The sequence below is a fragment of the Stegastes partitus genome, unplaced genomic scaffold, assembly GCF_000690725.1.
Source record: "Stegastes partitus isolate 25-593 unplaced genomic scaffold, Stegastes_partitus-1.0.2 Scaffold989, whole genome shotgun sequence".
Lineage (NCBI taxonomy): Eukaryota > Metazoa > Chordata > Actinopteri > Pomacentridae > Stegastes > Stegastes partitus.
Genome location: NW_007578720.1, coordinates 21,270 through 41,203, shown reverse-complemented (window position 1 = coordinate 41,203; position 19,934 = coordinate 21,270). Strand labels below are relative to the sequence as shown.

Below are 19,934 nucleotides of genomic sequence, written 5' to 3'. Positions count from 1 at the left end.
GCATCTATAAGTTAGTCTTAGTATAATTTCTTCGTATTTCTTAGGAACTTTTTTTAAAAATAAATTGAGCATTATTCCTGCAAATATAGCATGGTAGATGCTTTAATTTGAAGAACAATATTAGCAGGCGAAAAACTGCCAATTAGACATTTAAAGACGCTTCTTGTTTGTGTGCTGCGTATGTTTGTGTGTGTGTGCATTCCTCTCATTTCATACTCACATCAGTTGTACTCACCGGTTTGAGCTGGGGGGCTGTGCTAACTGACAGACAGAAAGAAAAACAACAACAATCAAAGGCTTCAAAGTTTCACCGACATCAATCCGTCACACAGCCGAGCAAACAGTTGACATGTGCATTTTAGATTCCTGACTTTTGTTGTGCGAGCGCCCTTGATGAGCCTGATAAGGAATCCGAAGTGGAAAACTTGCAAACTAATTATGAAAAATAACTTGTACACCTCAACGACCTGAGTCGCTCATTGCAGATCTCTATTATGGTTTGTTCCTCGCACGCCTTCATCTCCTCAGTCAATAAGCCTTGAAAGAGTTACAGTTCAGTGATACTTCACGGACAACAATTTTTAGGTTTATGTCTTGCCATTTTCCAAACATTTAGCAAAATAAACAGGTTAAATCTTTCACATTTTCTGTAAAGATGCACACACAAGAGTGAAATTGGCACAGACAACATTGTTTTAGGATTGACATTGATTTTGGTTTCATCTGCTCAAGGGTTTCCACCGTAGCAGCTCAGTCAGAACAACCATATCAAACTACATTTTCTGTACCCCAAAAATATTTCCAAATGAACCTGTTACAACAGTCTACGATATGTTGCCATTTGTGTCCTCCGTAGCTTCGGTCGTCTCTGAAATACATCACAAACATGTCTTTTCAAATGAAGCAGTAATGATGAAGATGCTATGAAGCACATGTCTCAACTCATTTTAATGTCAATAAAACATTTATTTATTTTGCATCTTCGACCCCAGACACATTCTGTCACCACCGAGCCCTCATGTTTTGACAGCTGATAGTTTTTTGCCCCGCTTGACATGTGTAGAAATGTAAGCAGTATAATTGGTTACCCTAAGGCTCAAACAGACTCCATTGGCTGATGCAAGAAATTGACAGCTCATTGGGGGGTTCATCGAGGGGACAGGGTTCATGCGGAGTTCGACAAGAGCATATTTCTCAAGAACTTGAGTTTTGTTTTTTTTTTTTCTTTCTTGGTGACGAGAGATGAAAAAAAGCAAGAAATGTCTCTGTGAAGCACCAAACGGGAAGCAGCTGAGGAGGCACAAAAGGTTTCTGTGAGAATCCTTCTTGTGACGAATGCTTCAATATTAAACACGATCTTTTGAAGGGAAAAAAAAGAGACTTTATTACTTTTATTATGGCGTACAATTTATTGCATTTGTTGCAAATGATGAATTTAAATCAGAAATATAAGCTGTTTTCCTGCAAATAGCAGATGTCACCTTTTCGCTGAAATCTAAATTAAGATTGAGAAGCTGCATGGTTTACATGAATACAATAATCTCAGAGACTCCACTTTAATATTGTGGAACTAGGCTGCTGCTAGGTTCTCCTCTGCAAAGTTTAGGTTTCTTAGGGTTTCTGTATCAAATCTGGTAACAAGATTCAGGGGGAAAAGTGCATTTTAAAGATTTTAAGTTTGAGAAATACTCCTACTGGCTTCTTTGCTAAGAGTTGGGTACGTAGTTTAGACACCACTCTGATGTCAGTTCAGTCTACATAGCACCTTTCAAAGTCACAAAGTGTGTTACGATGCAAGCATATAGCAAAAGCAAAAAGAATCAGGACGTAGGATGTAAACAAGATAAAATAATTTAAATTAATACAGAAATTGGGCGCCCCAGTAGCTGAACCGGATAACACGGCGACCCATGTACAGGGGCGATAGTCCCCGACGCAGCGGTCGCAGTTCGAGTCCAGCCAGCAGCTCATTTGCTGCATGTCTTTCCCCTACTCTTCTCCCCACGTTTCTCTGTCTCTCTTCACTTTTCTATCAATTAAAGGCAAAAAAGTCGCGAAAAAATAAAATAAAAAATTAAATACAGAAATTACATCTGATAAGAAAAAGTCAAATGATAAAAATAAGTTGAAAGAACAGATTAAAAAGATGCCTGAGATCCTCAGGCAGGGAGTTCTACAGCCAAGCGGCCCCGAGAGCAAAGGCCTGGTCACCTGACAAGTGGAGCATAAGAACCTTTAGTAAGGACTAAAAACGGGGAAACACAATGAGATGCAAAGCTAAAGTTCAATAAACAACATATCATGCCTCATTTTTAAATCTGAACATAAAACATGAGTGTAAAAACAAGGAAAGATTTCACAAAAAGTTGCTTTTTTTGGCAGCCTACGGTGACTTTTGTTCTCAGCTAGGCCAGCTGTTTACTCCTGTTTCTTGTCTTCGTATTAAGCTAATAGCACAGTACATACTAACTCTTGGCAGGGACTTTCCCAGAGTTTTTCAAATGACACACAGTGAGAATGTCTGGGTGTCCCTACCTGCTGATCCAGACGGTGGTGGCGCTCCAGCTTTCTGCCATTCGGTTGCCTCCATGGCCATACGCCTGACAAAGACGTCATCCACACACATCAGGATGTTCTCCGGCTTGATGTCCGTGTGGATGATTTTACACTTTGTGTGGAGGTAGTCCAGACCCTGCAGGACCTGCAAACACACAAACAGACCACACTTTATAACTAAAAAAACATGCTCATATTTCATGTACACAGTGAAAAAGATGCAAACACTCCCTCTTTCCCTATCCTAACATCTCCTCCTTTGTCTCTCCCATTCGTTTGTTTCTTTCTCTGAGCCAAATGACCCATTCTTCCAATGCTTGTCAGTGTCTGAGGGCAGAGAGGAGAGACTGTTGATGTTTTTTTTTTCACTGTTTCGTTCATTTGACTCTGTCTAGAGGTTTTGAGACTGAAGAAGAGAACAGCCTCATTTAATTTCTACTCATCTTCAGCTCAGCTTTGGAGAGGCGAGAGGCTGGCGGTGGCTGAGATGGCTCAACAACTTCACATGCTGATCAGGTGGCTAAAGAGAAAATGCCTCCAAGTCCCGCGTCAGTGAATAGCACTGGTACTAAAGTGTGAAGTGAACAATTGCATGTACTTATATTCATTGGCCTAAGTTTTTGCATGTGCATTTGTACATTATATTACTTTATTTAACCCAGCCTTTCACAGTCCACCTTTTGCAAGCACCATTTCAGATGTGGAAACGGAACAAGTTACATTTTCTTAACCTTCACCCCAAACTGATTCATGCATAGAAAAACTAGAAGTCTCCATAATACATATACACGCGTCATGATACATGAGGTTTGTTGTTGCTCATTAAGATGCTAGTAAACCAATGTCACTGCTTCATTGAGGATTAATACCGTGAACTACATGGCTGAGCTAGTGCTTGTCATTTCAACTAATTTGTAAAAGCTATACAGCTATAGTGATGTAAAATGCCTTCTCACACTGTTATTATATTCAGTGGCAGCTGGTTAAAAATTTTTGGTGGGGGGGCGCAGTCTGCAAATGACTTTTTTTTCTTTTTAAATCAGAAATTAGAATGAGTAACATCAGGCACAACTATTTACAGGAATGCTAATTGTCTACCTATGGAGGATATTCTAATCAAAATCTAATTCAACATTATCAAGACTGACCAGAACTAAATTTCAAAACCATTCATCAAACTTTCATCAATATTTACGGGATCTGTACAAACTCAAAACACACAACATAAATAATGAAGAAAAAAAAAAAAAAAAACACTATTCAGGACTCCAGACTAACTTTTTTACTGGTAGCACCAGTATGACCAACTTTCTCATTTTGTTGCACCTCCCACCTGGTCAAAGGCAAAACATATGACTTTCTGAACATTTTCTTATCGATAGACACTACAATTTACTGATGCTCCCTAAACGTCCCACACAGCAGGCTGTGATAGATGCTGTTGGTGGCTGTGGTGCTCAGAGAGGCGTGACCAAAAATGACTTTAAAAATAATGAACTAGGGTGTTCTCATGTCGGATTTGTCCGAGGATAAACCCAGTTACATGTATTATACACATGGTCTTTTCTACGAGCAGTCTTTTCTCCACTGACAGCATGGCCAATGTTAAAGCCGTCACAACAGTAGCTGTCATCTAGTAGCAGAGGAGGGGAAAGGCTGTGACGGTGTCAGAAAGCGCAGTCGTAAGAACGTCAAAGGACAGTTTTGATATCCAACCACACAAGACAAATGCAAATAAAGACTAAATTAATTGGCTTTCAGCAAAAGTGGGAGGGTCCGGGACGCACCAAGCTGCGCCCTGTGAGAAAGTCTGCAGCTACCAATCAGAGCCCAGGCCAAGGTCACATGATCACGAAAAGTTTTTCGAGCTACATACACACTCATGTGGCCAGCGCCCCGCATCCAGGAAGTGTAAAATTAGGAAACATGCAGTAAAGACTAACACTAAACCTGTTAATAATACAAATATTGTTAATATGGCAAAAGAACATGAATGTTATTAGTTTTATTATTATTTTGTCATAATTAATTCAAATTGAATTTTACGTTTGAGAACTACTTTTTGTCTGGTCATTAGTAGTGGGCTATTAACGAGCCGCCACTAATTACATTAGTGAGACATGTCAAAAGTTTGCTTTTGTTCAGTCAGTGATCAGAACAGAAATGCTAAAAGGAAAGATTAATATTTTTTCATGACTGATCTAAAAACACAGTGCTCATATGGACATTTTAACAGGTTTTGCTTGCCATAAACATTCCTCTTTATACCAGGCTAGTGATTTCAATTGAGGTGAAACATGATCAGCTTTTCAAGATTGCTGAATCAAATGGAGGCCTTGTAAAATATTACAAAATTCCTTGTTTGTGTGGTTCTCTCCCCACCAGAACTCAGCAACAGAAACACAGTCTGTAGCACGAGGACATCCGTTTTATAAAAATTGAAAATTAAAGCATCACATTTGCTAAGAATAAACTTTGGAATATGTTTTTGCACAGAATAACCACTGTGGATTTTGTCCCTTACCTCTTACAGAGTGAAGAGAAAGTTTATGTACTGGCATGTAAAAACGTTGATCTCTCCTTTAAGAAAAACAGCCGTGAACTTACTTGACCTGACCAAACAGTACAGTAGCATCAGTAAAACACCAGTTTAGCGCTCGAGATATGATACTGTTCTGTTCCATATGAAATACACAGAACTCTAGCGTCTACATATCTGAACCGCTGTGCATTTTCACAATCACCTCAACACGATGTGCATTCTTGACTGGAGAAGAGCTTTAGAACTCCATGCAGAAATGTAACCCAAAGCATTACTAATAAAAAATGTTATTTATGAATTCCAAGTTGAAAATATTTGCATTCATTATTCTAAGATTTGTTTTTTGCATTTGTGGCTCGATTCAGATAGCGCAGTGTAGAGACACAGGAAATGTGGAAAGAGCAGGGGAACGGTATGCAGGCCCGGTCAGGGATCAAACCAGGGACTCACTGCTGACGGCATTTGTTCCCATGTGGTGGGCCCTCTATCATCTATCGGGTCACCCCACATTTGCATTTACTGCACATAGTTTATTACTCCTATACTTGTAATTTTGAATCAAAGCAAATGTTTGAGGCTATAAATAATTGTATTTAATGCTGATCTTATGCTCTTTCTTTTACAATGTCACTGTTCTTTGTTGTTTGTAGTTTTATAGGTTTCATTTCCTTTCTGTGCTTGTGCCGTGTACTGATTGGACCCATACGATAGAAAATAAGCTACACGTTAGAAACGGACATATTTCACAGCAAACCACAGCACAAGTGAAACAAATTTAACTAACGAGTGCTTGGTTCCATCAAGCATCCCAGTGAGTCGGGACACTGAGCCAGCATGCACAATACCAGTTCGCTGAAACTAGCTCACCTAAAAGGAATCCAGATATATATATTTAATGCTATCAATTACACCTGCAGGGAAAGACCCCTGTGATCATACATTTGTCATCATCATTATCACTGTAGAATTTAATAGGGTGCAGCGTGCAAGTGAATTTATCCTGAGTGTTAAGATTAATTTTGTTCCTTGTTGAATTGCCATGGCTTCAACATAGTGATCCAGTTGTAAATGTTTACAATGTTAGGTGGCCCTCAAAAAACAAAGCTACGTCATGTTTAAATGTGGATAAAACATGCAAATGGTCACATCTGTAAATATGGGGGCCATTCAATTTGGGACATTTTTTATTTGACGCCTTGTTTTGCCTCTTGGGGAAATCTGTGTAACCATACAAACGCTGGATTGCAGTGGTCGGGTGTTCACTTCATCCAAATTTGTGTGTGTGTCCTTACTTGTCTGATAATGCTCTTGACACATGGCAGCGGCAGACCTTGGTAGTTGGATTTAATGATCCACTTCAGCAGGTGGTGACCCAGCACCTCAAACACCATACACACATCTGGGATGGGGGAGTCAAGGACTCACATTATCATATTTGTCACTCACACACACACACAGACACACACTTCTGATCAGGATACGTATGCCGTTGACTCCAGAGATCTTAAAGTCATCTATCAGCTGAACCACCATGTCTTTGTTGGGGTCGGTGGGGTCGCTCTCTCTTACCTGGAGGACAAGATGGACAATAAGATACAGTTAACGTGGTTGGAGGATAGGAAAGAAATAAGAAAACAGAACAGAGCAAAGAGGAAACGAGATGACTGAAGGAGGAAAAGATGTGGGTGAGGAAAAAGGAGCAGGAAAAGAAGCTGAAGAGGGAAAAGGACAAACAGAGATGGATGTGGGAGATAAAGATGTTGAAAAATTGATTGTAAGACGTCTGCCCTCTGCAGCCACCATGCAAGATATATGACCAGTGTATCTTTAGCGTTTGTTGTTAACAGAGAGACAGAGAAGAGGGAAATGTGAGGTGTCAAGAGGGGAGGTGTGGAAATGGAAAAGCAGGGACAGAGGAAGGGAAATTTGGGGAAAAGAGAAAGAAAAATATGAGGATGGATTAAATATGGAATAGAGAGATAGGACAATATAAAGTAAGAAAGGAAAGAGCAACAAAATGGAAAAGAACAAACAAAGGAAGACTTAGGAAAAATCCTGAACAGCGAAATGCCAAACTAATCAGATTCTCACACATCGCAGCAGTTTGATCTCATCAAGGGCCGTCTCCGTGTAATGCTGGGCGCTCTTCACCACCTTCATCGCCACAAAGTTCTTCACTCTGTGCACACAAATTAAGCACATCATTTCATGTTATACTGACTCACACACCAACAGGTTGTTAAAGCTGTCAATGCTGATTAATGCAGCCGTGTGAAGAGATGTGAAAACAGGAATTACCACGGGAACCAGTCTTAACTAGCAATGACAGGCCGAGCTTCGCTGGCTGTCGTTCACACTGCCCACACTGCCGCTGGAAACGCATATGTACGAGCTGTTTGGCATTTTATTACAAAGAAATTATCTTAACGTTACGAAATGGGACACCGCTGACACATGTCTTTGTCCCACACATACACACTTTAAAATTGTCTGATACCATGAAGCATATTTATTATTATATTGTAACCCTGTCCGTTAGTGTTGGGTTCATGTTATACTTCAACAGGGTTTTTCTTTTTGACATGATTTCAGTGCTCTCCAGGTTACTACACTGGCTATTGAGAAAACTATAGGTCGTGCTGATTTGTTTTTCGTTTTCTTTTACAGCTATTGTAAGGACAGCTGAGGAGATGGCATGTAGACAGCCATACGCTCTACCTACTAGTTAGTTAACTGATCAACGAGCCGATCTACTAAAAATGGTCATCATGTGCATCTGTGGAAAATATTTTTTTTGTTTTGGACTGTTAATCGGACAAAACAAAAAATGAGAATACTTTATTTGGGGATTTGGGAAATTGAGAAAGATAATTTTATATATTTGGACAATTTATAGACTGATAAATAAGAATCAAAAGACTGTTCAAAAATAAAAACATTTGCTAGCTGTAAACTGAAATAGAAAACCATTTATATTTTTGCTTTGTTAAAAAAAAGAAATGGGAACATCTGTCAACAATGTGCATTTTTAAATTTTGTGCAAACAACATAGATATAATATAAGTCAAAGATCAATATAAGACGTAAGGACAGTACATCAACAAGTAATGCTGAACAGTTATTCAAAATATATATGGCCAAGTCTGATATGCAAAGGTAAAATGTGTCACAACAGTATACTATAAATGAAGCATTGTGGAACTACCTGACCTACAAATGAAATTCCCCAGATGTAAGGGAACATGTTTGTTTAGTACAGATCACAGCAAAAATCACATCATTATTTTTAGATTTGACTCTAAAGAAAAGAAATGCAGAAACAACAATTCTCTCATATCACAATATCTGTCAAAATAATCAAAATGATCTTTTCATTCAGCCCTAACCCTAACCCCCCAGCTGCAAACATCACACCCTCAGTCTCTGATTGTTATCTCAGGAGACTTTAATCATCACTCTCCCCACATTCAGCCAGTATGTGGACTGCCCAACCGGAGACGGTGTGGCCTTTGACTTGCTGTGCAGACACCGGAATGGATATTACTTAATTATTGTTATTTTCTTGTACTTTCTATATTTTTGGATGCTGCTGTGGTGTGTAAATTTCCCCCAGTGAGGGATCATTAAGTATTCTATTCTATTCTCTTCTATTCTATTCAATTATATTCTTGATAGAATAGAATAGAATAGAATAGAATAGAATAGAATAGAATAGAATAGAATAGAATAGAATACTTTATTTATCCCAGACCTGAGAAATTATTTTGTTACAGCAGCAAAAAAAAACATAAAAAAAAAAACCAAATCACAACAAGTTAGAAAATATAGTAAATTAAGTCTATAAAAATAGAATAATAGACAAAGGGCTAAAGTGAACACACTGTGGCAGACTATGAGCAGAATGACTATATCAAAACTATAACTTCAACAGAAAAGTGCAAGTTGAGTTACTGTGCAGGTTGTATGAAATGAAATAATACAATGAGAATGAAAAATAAATAACGGGCTCAATACTATTAACCAAATACTATTTAAAAGTGCAGCAACCTCAAAATTAAATACAATGAAGAGATCAAGTAACCAGTTAAATACTGTTTAAAAAAAAAATTAATTGCACAAAATGTGTTCATTAACAAACGATGAGAGCTGCTGCAACATGCTGCCACTCAGTGCGGCGCCGGAAGCTGGTGTGTGTGTGTATATATATATATTTATATAAGAATGCATAAAAAGCTATTCGAGGAACAATGTAAATGTAGGACAGTAGTGAAGACTGACAACTAACTGAAAGAAAAGAAAGGAGAGAAGAAGAAGCCAAAGAAATCCAAAAAAGCAGAGTGAGAAAATTAACAATGAATCCTCCTGTGACGAGGTATTACAAGAGACCACGTACGTCTGAATAGTGACATGGTGAAGACAACAAAGAGCCAGTTTTTTTGTCACAGATTGTGACTAAGTGTACAGTGTGCCTACAGTAACCCAACTCTAACTTGCTAGGATATGATCACCATTAGTGTAATTAACACCAGCGCCATGAGTAAATGAGTTTGTGTGTGTGTGTGAGTCAGTGAAAGGTGACACTGGGTTGATGATACCGTCATCCATCCACCCTGGTTGCCACATGAACACAGCAAACAACATCGCAGTGCAAATGGATGGCTTCGGTGCCAGTGCAGGGTGGTGTTATTTGCAGCTGTCATCGCGGTGACGTGCCAGATCCTGTCAACAAGTGCATGTGCGGTGCGGGTGGTTTATGTGATGTGTGCGCACGAGAGCAAGGTGAAGTAAAGGACTGCAGCAGGAGCCTTTATATGCAGTATCCTCGTATCAGACCGGCCGTACTGAGTGTCTGAGTGCTTTTTCTGGGTCGTGACGTGTTTGTGGCGAGCATGTGTACATCTTTAATGTTTACACACGTGAGAGAAACATGAAGCGGAATCTGAAAGCTTACACTGTACTACAACGTCTGTGTGTGCATCTGTGTGTGTGTGTGTGCGTGACTCACTGTATGTCCCAGCACAGCCATACGGTGGAGAAGTGGCCCCACCCCAACTTCCTGATCACATGGTACCTCCCGTTGAACAAATCCCCGATCTTCACCGGATGGTACCCTCCTGAGAGAGATAAAGAGAGAGAAGATGAAGGTTACAGGCGTGATAACTCGGCAATGACATGAAATCCATTAGTGAGTAGGAAGTGGAGGTAGACCGGCAGCAGAAAGAGAGAGAGGTCAAAGAGACAGTATATAAGACGGCAGACTGTTGTGGGAAGGCGCAGTAAAAAGAAAAAAAAGAACAAATGTCTAGACGAAAATAGCATCTCGTGAAGTTTTATAGAATAATACAGTAAGGAGAGAAGTAAAAACTGTATTGAATTCTCCATTTTAGACATATGAAATGAAGACATTGAACTAAAGAGTTGATTCTTTAATATTTCCAGTTCTACACTTGTTATGTACATCTACGGTTTTGTTTGTTTGTTGGTTTTAATTATTCTTTTCAACCACAATTCAAAAGCAATGTTTTATTTCACTCAATTAAAATGTAAGTTTTATTTATTATTACTTTTTTTCAGTTTCTAGTTATTTGAGTGACTATTGTGAATTTTGCCTTTTCTTTAATGGAAGGGTATGAATACATTTGAGGACGATTGTATATAATGGAAGCTGTAATAAATCCTTCCTTCTTGAAGATTAAAATGGGCAATTTTTGTTGACACTGTCTTAGACAAGTGTTAAATCAACAGTTTCATTACTTTTGAGCATGTAGTTTGTAAAAATGCTAATGTTTGCTTTTTATTTATGATTTAATTTAATCGAAAACAAACATTCATGCTAATAAGGCAGAAGACAAACAGCGTTCAGCTTGACTGTCAGGAAATGTATTATAGATTTGGTGTACTGTAATGAGATGGAGTTACAGGTGTGTATGCTGACCTCCTGTCTGGTGGCTGTCTGGTTTAGCTAGCTACCTGCGGCTCTCACCGACTCTAAACTAGGATTTTTAAATGCTAACAGAGCTGAGCGTTTGTCAGAGGAGTGTCTGTCAGCGTATTGTGCCTCTGGCGTAGGCCCTAATGGTGCTGAGGTTCAGGAGCAGCAGGACGACGATGACATGCTTCCAATAACATTCAAACTAAAGTGACAAAGTGTGTCAGCAACACTCTGTTCTGAGCATAAATAGAGGTGGTAGTCAATATGGACAGATTTGTGACTGATAAAGTTGCTGCAACAGTCCGGTATAACTACAGTAAACAAGTCACTCCATCATGCAGATCAGGTATGAGGATGATTTTGAAATCGATCCACTGTGATGACTGCAGCTCGTTTGCTGTGTTTAATACTTTGGATTTTTTCTGGCCTATCACTGAATAGCAATTGTAATCGAAGTTGTTATTTTTTATTATTTAAATTATGACTTAGTAACTTGCTCTTTACTTTATCTGTTATTCAGATTCTTGATGTAAACGAGACAATTTGTAGCAAACACTGCCAGTGATTGGAAACGGTTTCATAAGCTGAAGGAGAAATGTCTGTGTATTACATGCATTTTAACAATTAATCGATTATTGATTGTTACCTTGGCAACCTACTGGTTAAGATTTGCCTCCCTGGTAGTTTGTGGTGCTGTTAAAATGTAATGCATCACTCAGAAATGTGTTTCTGAAGATTTATTTATTGCAGGGATGTCTAACTGTATTGCTTTCACTTTAGGACAACTATGAAAATGAATATCCATCCATCCATTATCAATACACCGCTTAATCCTCGCTAGGGTCGTGGGGGGCTGGAGTCTATCCCAGCTGATTTAGGGCAAAGGCATGGGACACCCTGGACAGGTCGCCAGTTTATCACAGGGCTACACAGAGATAGACAACCAAGCACACTCACATTCACACCTATGGACAATTTAGAATCACCAATTAACCTCAACATGTTTTTGGACCTTGTGGAAGGAAGCCGGAGAACCTCTAGAGAACCCACGCTGCATGGGGAGAACATGCAAACTCCACGCAGAAAGATCCCGGGTGTCCTCTCTGGGACGCAAACTGGCGACCTTCTTGCAGCGAGGCAACAGTGCTAACCACTGCACCACCTTGCACCTTGAATATGAATATGAATATGCAAATGCGTGGAAGTTGCCACCTATATTTATAATTTGTTCAGTTAGTAAGTCATTGCCCAGTCAGTCAAGTGAAAATGCCAAATATTTGCTGACCGCAGACGCCAAAATATAAGGGTTTGTATATAAGGAGCAAAGTCATGCGCAATTTCATTATACATTGTAAAATTCCAATAAAACAGATTCTGATTCTGATTTATTTCTTTTTCTTTATCTTGTCCTACAGTTAACCAAATATATTTGTCCTTGTTACTGTCACACCAAATAACATATCTGAACCCATCACATTTGATTTTGAGAAATGTGTTGCATTATTTTCTGACATTTAATAGGACAACATTTGATCAAGAAAACAATCTGCAGATTATTAACTCTATGATTTGTGACAGCATTACACATGCGTAGCAGGTAGCAGATGGAGAATCTTTTCTTTTTTTACATGTTGAAATTTTTGTACATAGTGTGCCTCCAATGTAGAGACTAAGAAACATGAATGCAGTGTATTGACAGGGATAAACCCTACTTAATAGCTTTTCTTCATTCATTAGGCATCCATTTATACTCAGCTTTAACTAATTCAACATTGTTTGAAAGCACAAAGCCTCAGGATGCTGTTTATGTGAAGCATTTGAACGTCACACTGATAACAGTAACAGCAGTACATACAAAGCAGGACAATAAAATAAAAAATGTGCAAGAAAAACAAACACACTTGTGCATCTTGATTTATAATCGCTTACAGTAACGTGGGATTTATGATTGTAACCTTCAAAAGCTTTCAAGCAGCATTGTGCAGCAGCATATAGAAACAACAGAGGTTGCTACTACTAGTCATGAAAATATAAGTTCAGCACGATATATAAACTTTGCCTTAAAGGGTTACAAAGTGTGCTATGGGTGTTATAAATTTCTTAAAATGTTCAGAATAGGATAAAAGAGCCAATACATGAAGAGAAGAGAATCACTTGTTTTGAACAGTAAGTGAATGAAAAGAAGCCAAAATACATAACAGAGATATGATCTGTTCTCTTTTCTTTTTAGTGTTTCATCTCACTGAAGTGAGATCTGACAGTCTGGGTGTTTTTCTTACAATACACTGTCAAAATCAAGACTTTTCTCACACAAAAAATACAAACCATCTGGAAAGAGAGATTCTTTGTGATGTTCATGGCGTATGATCAAAGTGCATTACTGTACATTGATTATAGCAACCAACATTTTAGTATATGTACTGCATGTTGTAAGTGTAATGATTTCCAGTAGTTACAGAAGAGTGCACCATTTTGAAATGTGGTTGTGCTGTAAGGAAAGTGTTGAATGCCGTTATTATCCTGAGCGACTGCAGGAAACTAGGCTGTTGCTCCATTCTGGCAACAACCAAACAACCTTGAAACGCTTCTGACACACTAATGGCTATACCGACACTGCTGCAAATTCCGTCAGGACGGAGGGAGAAACGAGGGAGGAAGAAGAGCAAATACAGACAGAAGCAGGGAAAGAGTCAACGTGGGACAGGGCGGCCATTGTTGAGCTTCGTACGACAGATGTAGAGGGTGGAAGTAATGGGCTGGGACAGATGAATTCAGTGTGTTTGTGTGTCTGTCTGTCTGTGCAGCCATTCTGACCTTTGCAGTAGTCCGCGGGGTCCTCCTGCTCCTCATCGTCGGAGCCCAGGATCTCCTCCTCCGGCTCTGGGGGCCCTGCCGGCTCAGGGGGAGGTGGAGGGGGCGGTGGGGGAGGAGGGGCAGTCACCGGGGCTTTCTGCTGGGTCTCAGGCCTGTGAACATGACAGTGGGCCAAAAGTTAGGTAACTTCTGACTGGGAATCAGCCTCCTGCCGGAGCATTTTACTTCCACGTTTTTTTGGTGTTTCTCGCTGTGACTCACAGCAAGTGCAACTGCACACTGGGCTTTAAGTGCGGATGACTAATATCAAATAATAACTTGTGACATTTTCACATATATAAATGTCAGCTCTTGAAGTGTGTGTGGTTGAATGGCATCAGTCTTGAGTTAATGAAATCTTTTACATTTGTTGTTTCGCGCACACTGTGTCAGACAGGTCTGTCCTGGAGGGAAGAAAAGGCTCAGGGAGTGACGTACATCTGTGTTTGAAATAAATAAAAGGAGAAGTGCAGCTGGCACGATCATCAATAGTCAGTGCTTCGAAACAAATAAAGAATAAGGTACCGTCTGCAGTGACTCATGTTTAATCAACAGAACTTGTATTAAAAGAGAGACAAACTCAGAAGCAATATAAAGCACTTAAGCTCTGGTCAAGGATAGGGAATGTGAAAACAGACAAGAAAAAACTAAACAAAAACACACACTCGTAAAACCAAACTAACTAAATATTCACTGTAACGTTTGCTGCCGGTACAGATACAAGCCCACTGAAATAATACACTTAAATCAGTTTATTATGAGTAGGTCCACGCATCAATAGTGTATAATTTTTTATTTATTTGTTGGCATACAGCAAACGCTTCATTCATTTTTACCACGATAAAATAAAAACATAATGTCTGAAAAGTGCAGTACTTAAGACTTAAGCAAAACAAGGAACTAAGTACTGTTACAGCAATTTCCAGGGCTCCCGCTTACTTTTTACACTGACTGCACTAGTGTGCCTTACTTTTTCATTTAGGTGCACTGACAGGCATAATTCAGGTGCACCCAAAAATTTTCATAGTACCTTCTGGCACATTTTAACGGTAAGGTTTTGTTTCAGCTCCTACACACATTGATAACTGCTGAAAACATATTGCAAATGATTGAACAGGAATAAAATGTTTTGTACATTTAACCTGTAGCTAAACCACGTAGCTTTTCTTTGTTTGGAATCTGGACTCCTCGCTGCTTCGATTTGCTGCCGCCTGGTGCTAAAACATTGCAGGGTGAGCAGCCAGTCATGCACAGCACAGGACAACTTTTTGGAAGCATTGGGTTTTTTTGTTTTTTTTTAAACATTTCTATTCGGAACACTAACGCAAAAGCACTGTTCCCTGTCACACTTCAGCTGCACTCCCTGAAATAAATGCAATGCCTAATATTGGCTGTTTTATCATATCTCAGTCATTCCCACAGGTTGAGAATTTACTTGTGGTGGGTGGCGCAGTGTGACGGATGTGCATGCACTCGTGCAGTTTAGAGGCGACAGTGTAACCCAGGGTGTTATCTCAAGCTACAAAACACATGTCACATAAACAAATTACATGCATCACTGAACACTAGAATATGCCAGTGTTCCCTAAATGCCACATATTTGTCAGTAGACGCTACAAGGCGGTTAGGCACAGAGAAGCCTCTAGTTAATAATTACTGCACTATTATGTCAGTGTATAAATCTAATAATGGTCTAATGTTGCAGGTTTAAAATAATAAAAACAAAAAAATGTCACATGGGTTTTGGCTGTGATAGAAAACTTGCTGTCTTTAGAGATGAAGATTATACGCCTAACGTGGGACATTTGTTATAAGGCAATTAAATGGAGTGACCATAAAGAATAACACGGAATTATCACCCAGTCCAAAACATAGCTGCAGTTGCTTGATGGACTGGTATTATTTTTATAGCCCAGAGACAGTCAGGTTGAAGCGATCCACACCCACCCAATACCTCAGACATGAATCAGCAGAAAAAGTGGATACCATCCAAAATCAGAGAGGAGAAAAAAAAAAAAAAACGGCTATTCTCAGTTCTGGAAAAATGTAGTGAAATGTAAAAACAATCAATAGATCAGACAAAGTTTGCTTTTCGGGGTCTATTTCCACAGTCGGTCCTTTCAGTTAGCAACCTTGTTCTACTTCCTTTCCCTTGTCTAAAACGGAACTGAGCCCATGAGAGGGAAAATACCAACTAGGCTGCAGAGCACAGACGCACTCTTTCTCCTGGCCTGGCCACAATTTGAGCATTTAGCTGGCACTCTTATTCAGGGCGACGTACAATGATTGATCAGGCAGGGGGTTCAGCGGTTTGCTCCAGGAGGCTGCCATGGCACACACGGCTATTTATGTGGATTTTGGGAACATGCCTGTAACGATTCTGTTTTGGGACAGTCCCATCAAACCCTCTACACCAACCTGCCACTTTGCTGCTTGTTTCAAGTCTTTGCAAACAATCATATAGCTCTTAAGACTGACCACATTTTATGTAGTTCTTCTATTCTGGTATAATTAGCGCACAGTCCATCACTATGCTGGGACTGAGCATTTAACTTACTCCAACTTCAGAAAACACACAGAAGTGCAAAACAAACAGTTTAAAAAGAATTACTTATTTACACATATAAACCATCTTTCATTTGGAATTACACTTGCAGCCACTTCATGTATGTAAGTTCAACATTTCTTCTCAGTTTTGGGCTTTAAGCAACTCCTGGTGGAAATGTTTTGCTCTTAAGCAGTTAAATTTTCCATGCTGTTGTTGTTTGGTGCTGGGCAGGTAGAGTGCAGTTGGTTGCTGGAGCTTTCTCAGTTAAAACTGCTGCTTGCTATGGCCAAAAGTGACAGAGCAGTGACAATGAACCAGAACAGCGAAGTTGAGGGTTGGACAGCTAAACAAAGAACTGGAACTATCGTGCTTTGTGAAGCCAAGGGGAGCTGGATCTTCAGGTGATCATTTTCTGTAGGTTTGTCACAGAACCCTTTTCACAGCTAAAACATTATCACTATAAACAGCATTAACTTTCTACAGTTATATTAATATTTTCTCTCAGCAGAGTTAACCCACGATCTTATATAAAAGTAATGTATAAATATACACATTTATATAGCAATGTGTCAACTCAGTATCCTCTAAAAATGCATGTGATGTGCTTTCATTAGCTTCACATTTATCAGTGCAGACAATCAGTCCCAACATTTCCTCGTCATGAATTTTCACCTTAACCCTATTCAGGACTTTCATGTTGCCATATGTAGGTCTTTCAGGGTCCATTGGACCCCAAGAAAGAATGTGCAAAATATTTGTTGGTATTCATTATAAACGTTTATACTATGTTAAAAAAAAAAAATCTGATAAGTTGATGTATTGTTGGTTCCAAACGCATGACAAATGTTCCTCTTTTTATATTTAAAAAAAATAAAAATCTTCAAAAAACAAAAAACAATACCTGTCACCTAAACAGAATGGCCTGGGGTCCAAAAGTCCTGAATAGGGTTAGAAACCTCTGTGTTTCAATAATGTGCGCGTAGGAATGACGTTGGCAACAAAGCAGAGGTTAAGAGAGGTCGACAAATACTTTTTTTTTTTTTTTACTCAGCATCACCTCGTAACACTGGCAACATGATCAAATGCTAAATTAGGACCAGGAAAAAAAACAAACAAACATAAACACATAAGCACACAAAGCCAGAGCTTGTGAGCTGTTATAAAATTGCGGTCACAGACGCAGACACATGATGGAGCCTCTTGGTGCGTTGCCATGGCAACTGCAGGGCAAGGGGGGGGTGTGCTGGGGTGGCGATGGTGGTAGGGGATCCGGGACTCCGAGCATTAACGTGGTGGCAAGCTCAACACACACACACAATGCAGCTGCTAAGGGAGGCAGATAACTTGGCATTGAGATTTGATTGCTGTTTTACAACACACACACACACACACACACACACACACACACACACACACACACACACACACACACACACACACAGAGGCAGTCAAGGGCTGTGTCCTTGGAGCAGGATGCTACTTCTTTACCAAAGCAGTCACGTAGGGTGTCATACATCACATCTATAAGCTCAGTGCTTTTATACGGCTCATCTTGCCATTGGCTGTACGAACACTTAGCCTCTCGTAACTTTCTGGACCCAAGCCGAGCAGTAAAAACATTAAGATAGCACAGACGCCGCAGTCTGAAAGGCGGACAGAGGAGATACGGTGACAGAATAAAAAGGAACCGAGCAGGGGAACAGACAGAAAATTGATAGAAAGTGATATAGATGAAGAGAAACAAGGCAGGGGAAGACTAAGAATAAGAGAGGCAAGAGGGGAAAAAATGAAAAGAGAAAAGTCTATTCACATGAAATCAACAGCTAAAGAGAGAGGCATAAACAGCAAAAGGTAAACTGACAGTGGGACAGACAAACACATAATATCCAGGCAAAAACCGAAGACGGATACAGAGAGACAGATAACAGACAGACAGAAAAAGAAAGAGTTCAGGAGTCAGAGACAAATACAGTACACAGAGCGAGAGAAGCAGACAAAACACGAGCAGAGTCAGAAAAAAACTGAGGCAGAAAGAGAGTAATAGGCTGACAAGCAGAGAGACCAGTCAGAACAAAATGGAGACACAAACAGAGAAAAACAGAGGCAGGAAAAACCGAAAGAGAGAAGAAGGCAGCCAGAGGAAAGACAGAACAAAAAGCTCTAGGAATGAATTTATCCACACCGATGCATACAGCACACTGTACACCCTCGATTGCACTGAAAATCAGGAGCAGGCGAAGAATGAAAGCATTACTGCTGAGCAAGGGGGAAACTCCGCTTTTAGCAAACATGAGGCTCTAAATAAGCTCGTCCTCCAACACCAAAGAGAAAAAGGTGATGAACTAAGGTCACTGCATTTAAACATACGCCATGGCATTTGTTGACTTAACAAACTGACCCACTGATACACTGTAGATTATATTCCTTGCTTTCATTTCAATATTTGTTTACTTTGTCAGACTTTTCCCTGTGTGCTCTGAAAATGCAATTCGAAGAGTTTCTTTTGTTATTGCTGCATATTTTATAATATTTTCTTATATTTAATTATGAATATTTAAAAAATAATCTAGTTAAATCAAATCTTGACAACTGGTGTAAAACAAACAGCCACATTGGCCATTTTGAATCAGTGACTCTAAAAGTGAGATTCCACAGTGTGCAGGGTTCCATGCCAACCAATCAGCCGTGATTAGTTCCCCCACTGGTTAAAGGAGTGCTAATCAATTTACTCCACTAATTGGCACTAACTGGCACACCAGGAGCACCAATTTGCTCCACAACCTGTGAATCCACCTCACGTTGATACAGTAGCTACTGGATTTTTAGCCCTCTTCATTTTAGCTTTTTTTTTTCCTTATCGTTTTATTTACTTTGACTTGTGTCTTAAGGATATAAATATATATCTAGACGTGTGTGGAAACCTTTAGCTATAACAGAAACTGGTTATGTTGTTAAAAGGGTCGATGCACAAGTACTGAGTTGGCTGTCCACATGCAAAACTTCTACATGAGCCAGTTACTGGGAAAAATATAAAAATAGATTTTTTCTTTCTTCTGCCATTCAGTGTTTTTAGTTGTTTTTGTTATACATATACACAAACACAAACATGTTTTTTGGAAGTATATCAGGGCTTTTTTCTGAATCAGAATGCGCCTTTGGGGGATGACTATGCATGAAATGAAGCATGCATACAGTAACGGCAATGAGTCTGTGTAATCGTATTTGACAGTAATCTATGCATACTCTTGTTGTTTTTGACAATTTAATAAACAAAAATGTATATTATGCTTTGGTAAATGAAACATCAATTAAAACAACTGGTTGACATAAAATAAAAAATAAATTAAAAAAAGTCTAATTCTCAGTTCTTGTCATCTTGCCGCTGGTGACTTTCCTTTGGGGCTGGATAAAACCTCTTGTGGGGGGAGGGCACCAAAAATGACTTTATGCAGGAAAAACACATAATTTTGCAATAGATTTTTCTCTTTTGGCTTTGTATGCTA

The 19,934-nt window shown here is 39.4% G+C and overlaps 1 protein-coding gene across 2 annotated transcripts in view; it reads right to left on the bottom strand.

Moving 5' to 3' along the window:
- srpk2 (SRSF protein kinase 2) overlaps positions 1 to 19,934 on the bottom strand; it is a 56,275-nt gene that overhangs the window by 15,781 nt on the left and 20,560 nt on the right. For both annotated transcript variants that reach the window (XM_008294736.1, XM_008294735.1), the window contains exons 2-8: positions 13,845 to 13,996; positions 10,104 to 10,212; positions 7,190 to 7,277; positions 6,580 to 6,667; positions 6,391 to 6,497; positions 2,536 to 2,701; positions 221 to 261 (exon numbers count right to left, since the gene is read on the bottom strand). In XM_008294736.1, the coding sequence (XP_008292958.1) occupies positions 221 to 261; positions 2,536 to 2,701; positions 6,391 to 6,497; positions 6,580 to 6,667; positions 7,190 to 7,277; positions 10,104 to 10,212; positions 13,845 to 13,996 (751 nt within the window). The remainder of the gene's footprint in view (positions 1 to 220; positions 262 to 2,535; positions 2,702 to 6,390; positions 6,498 to 6,579; positions 6,668 to 7,189; positions 7,278 to 10,103; positions 10,213 to 13,844; positions 13,997 to 19,934) is intronic.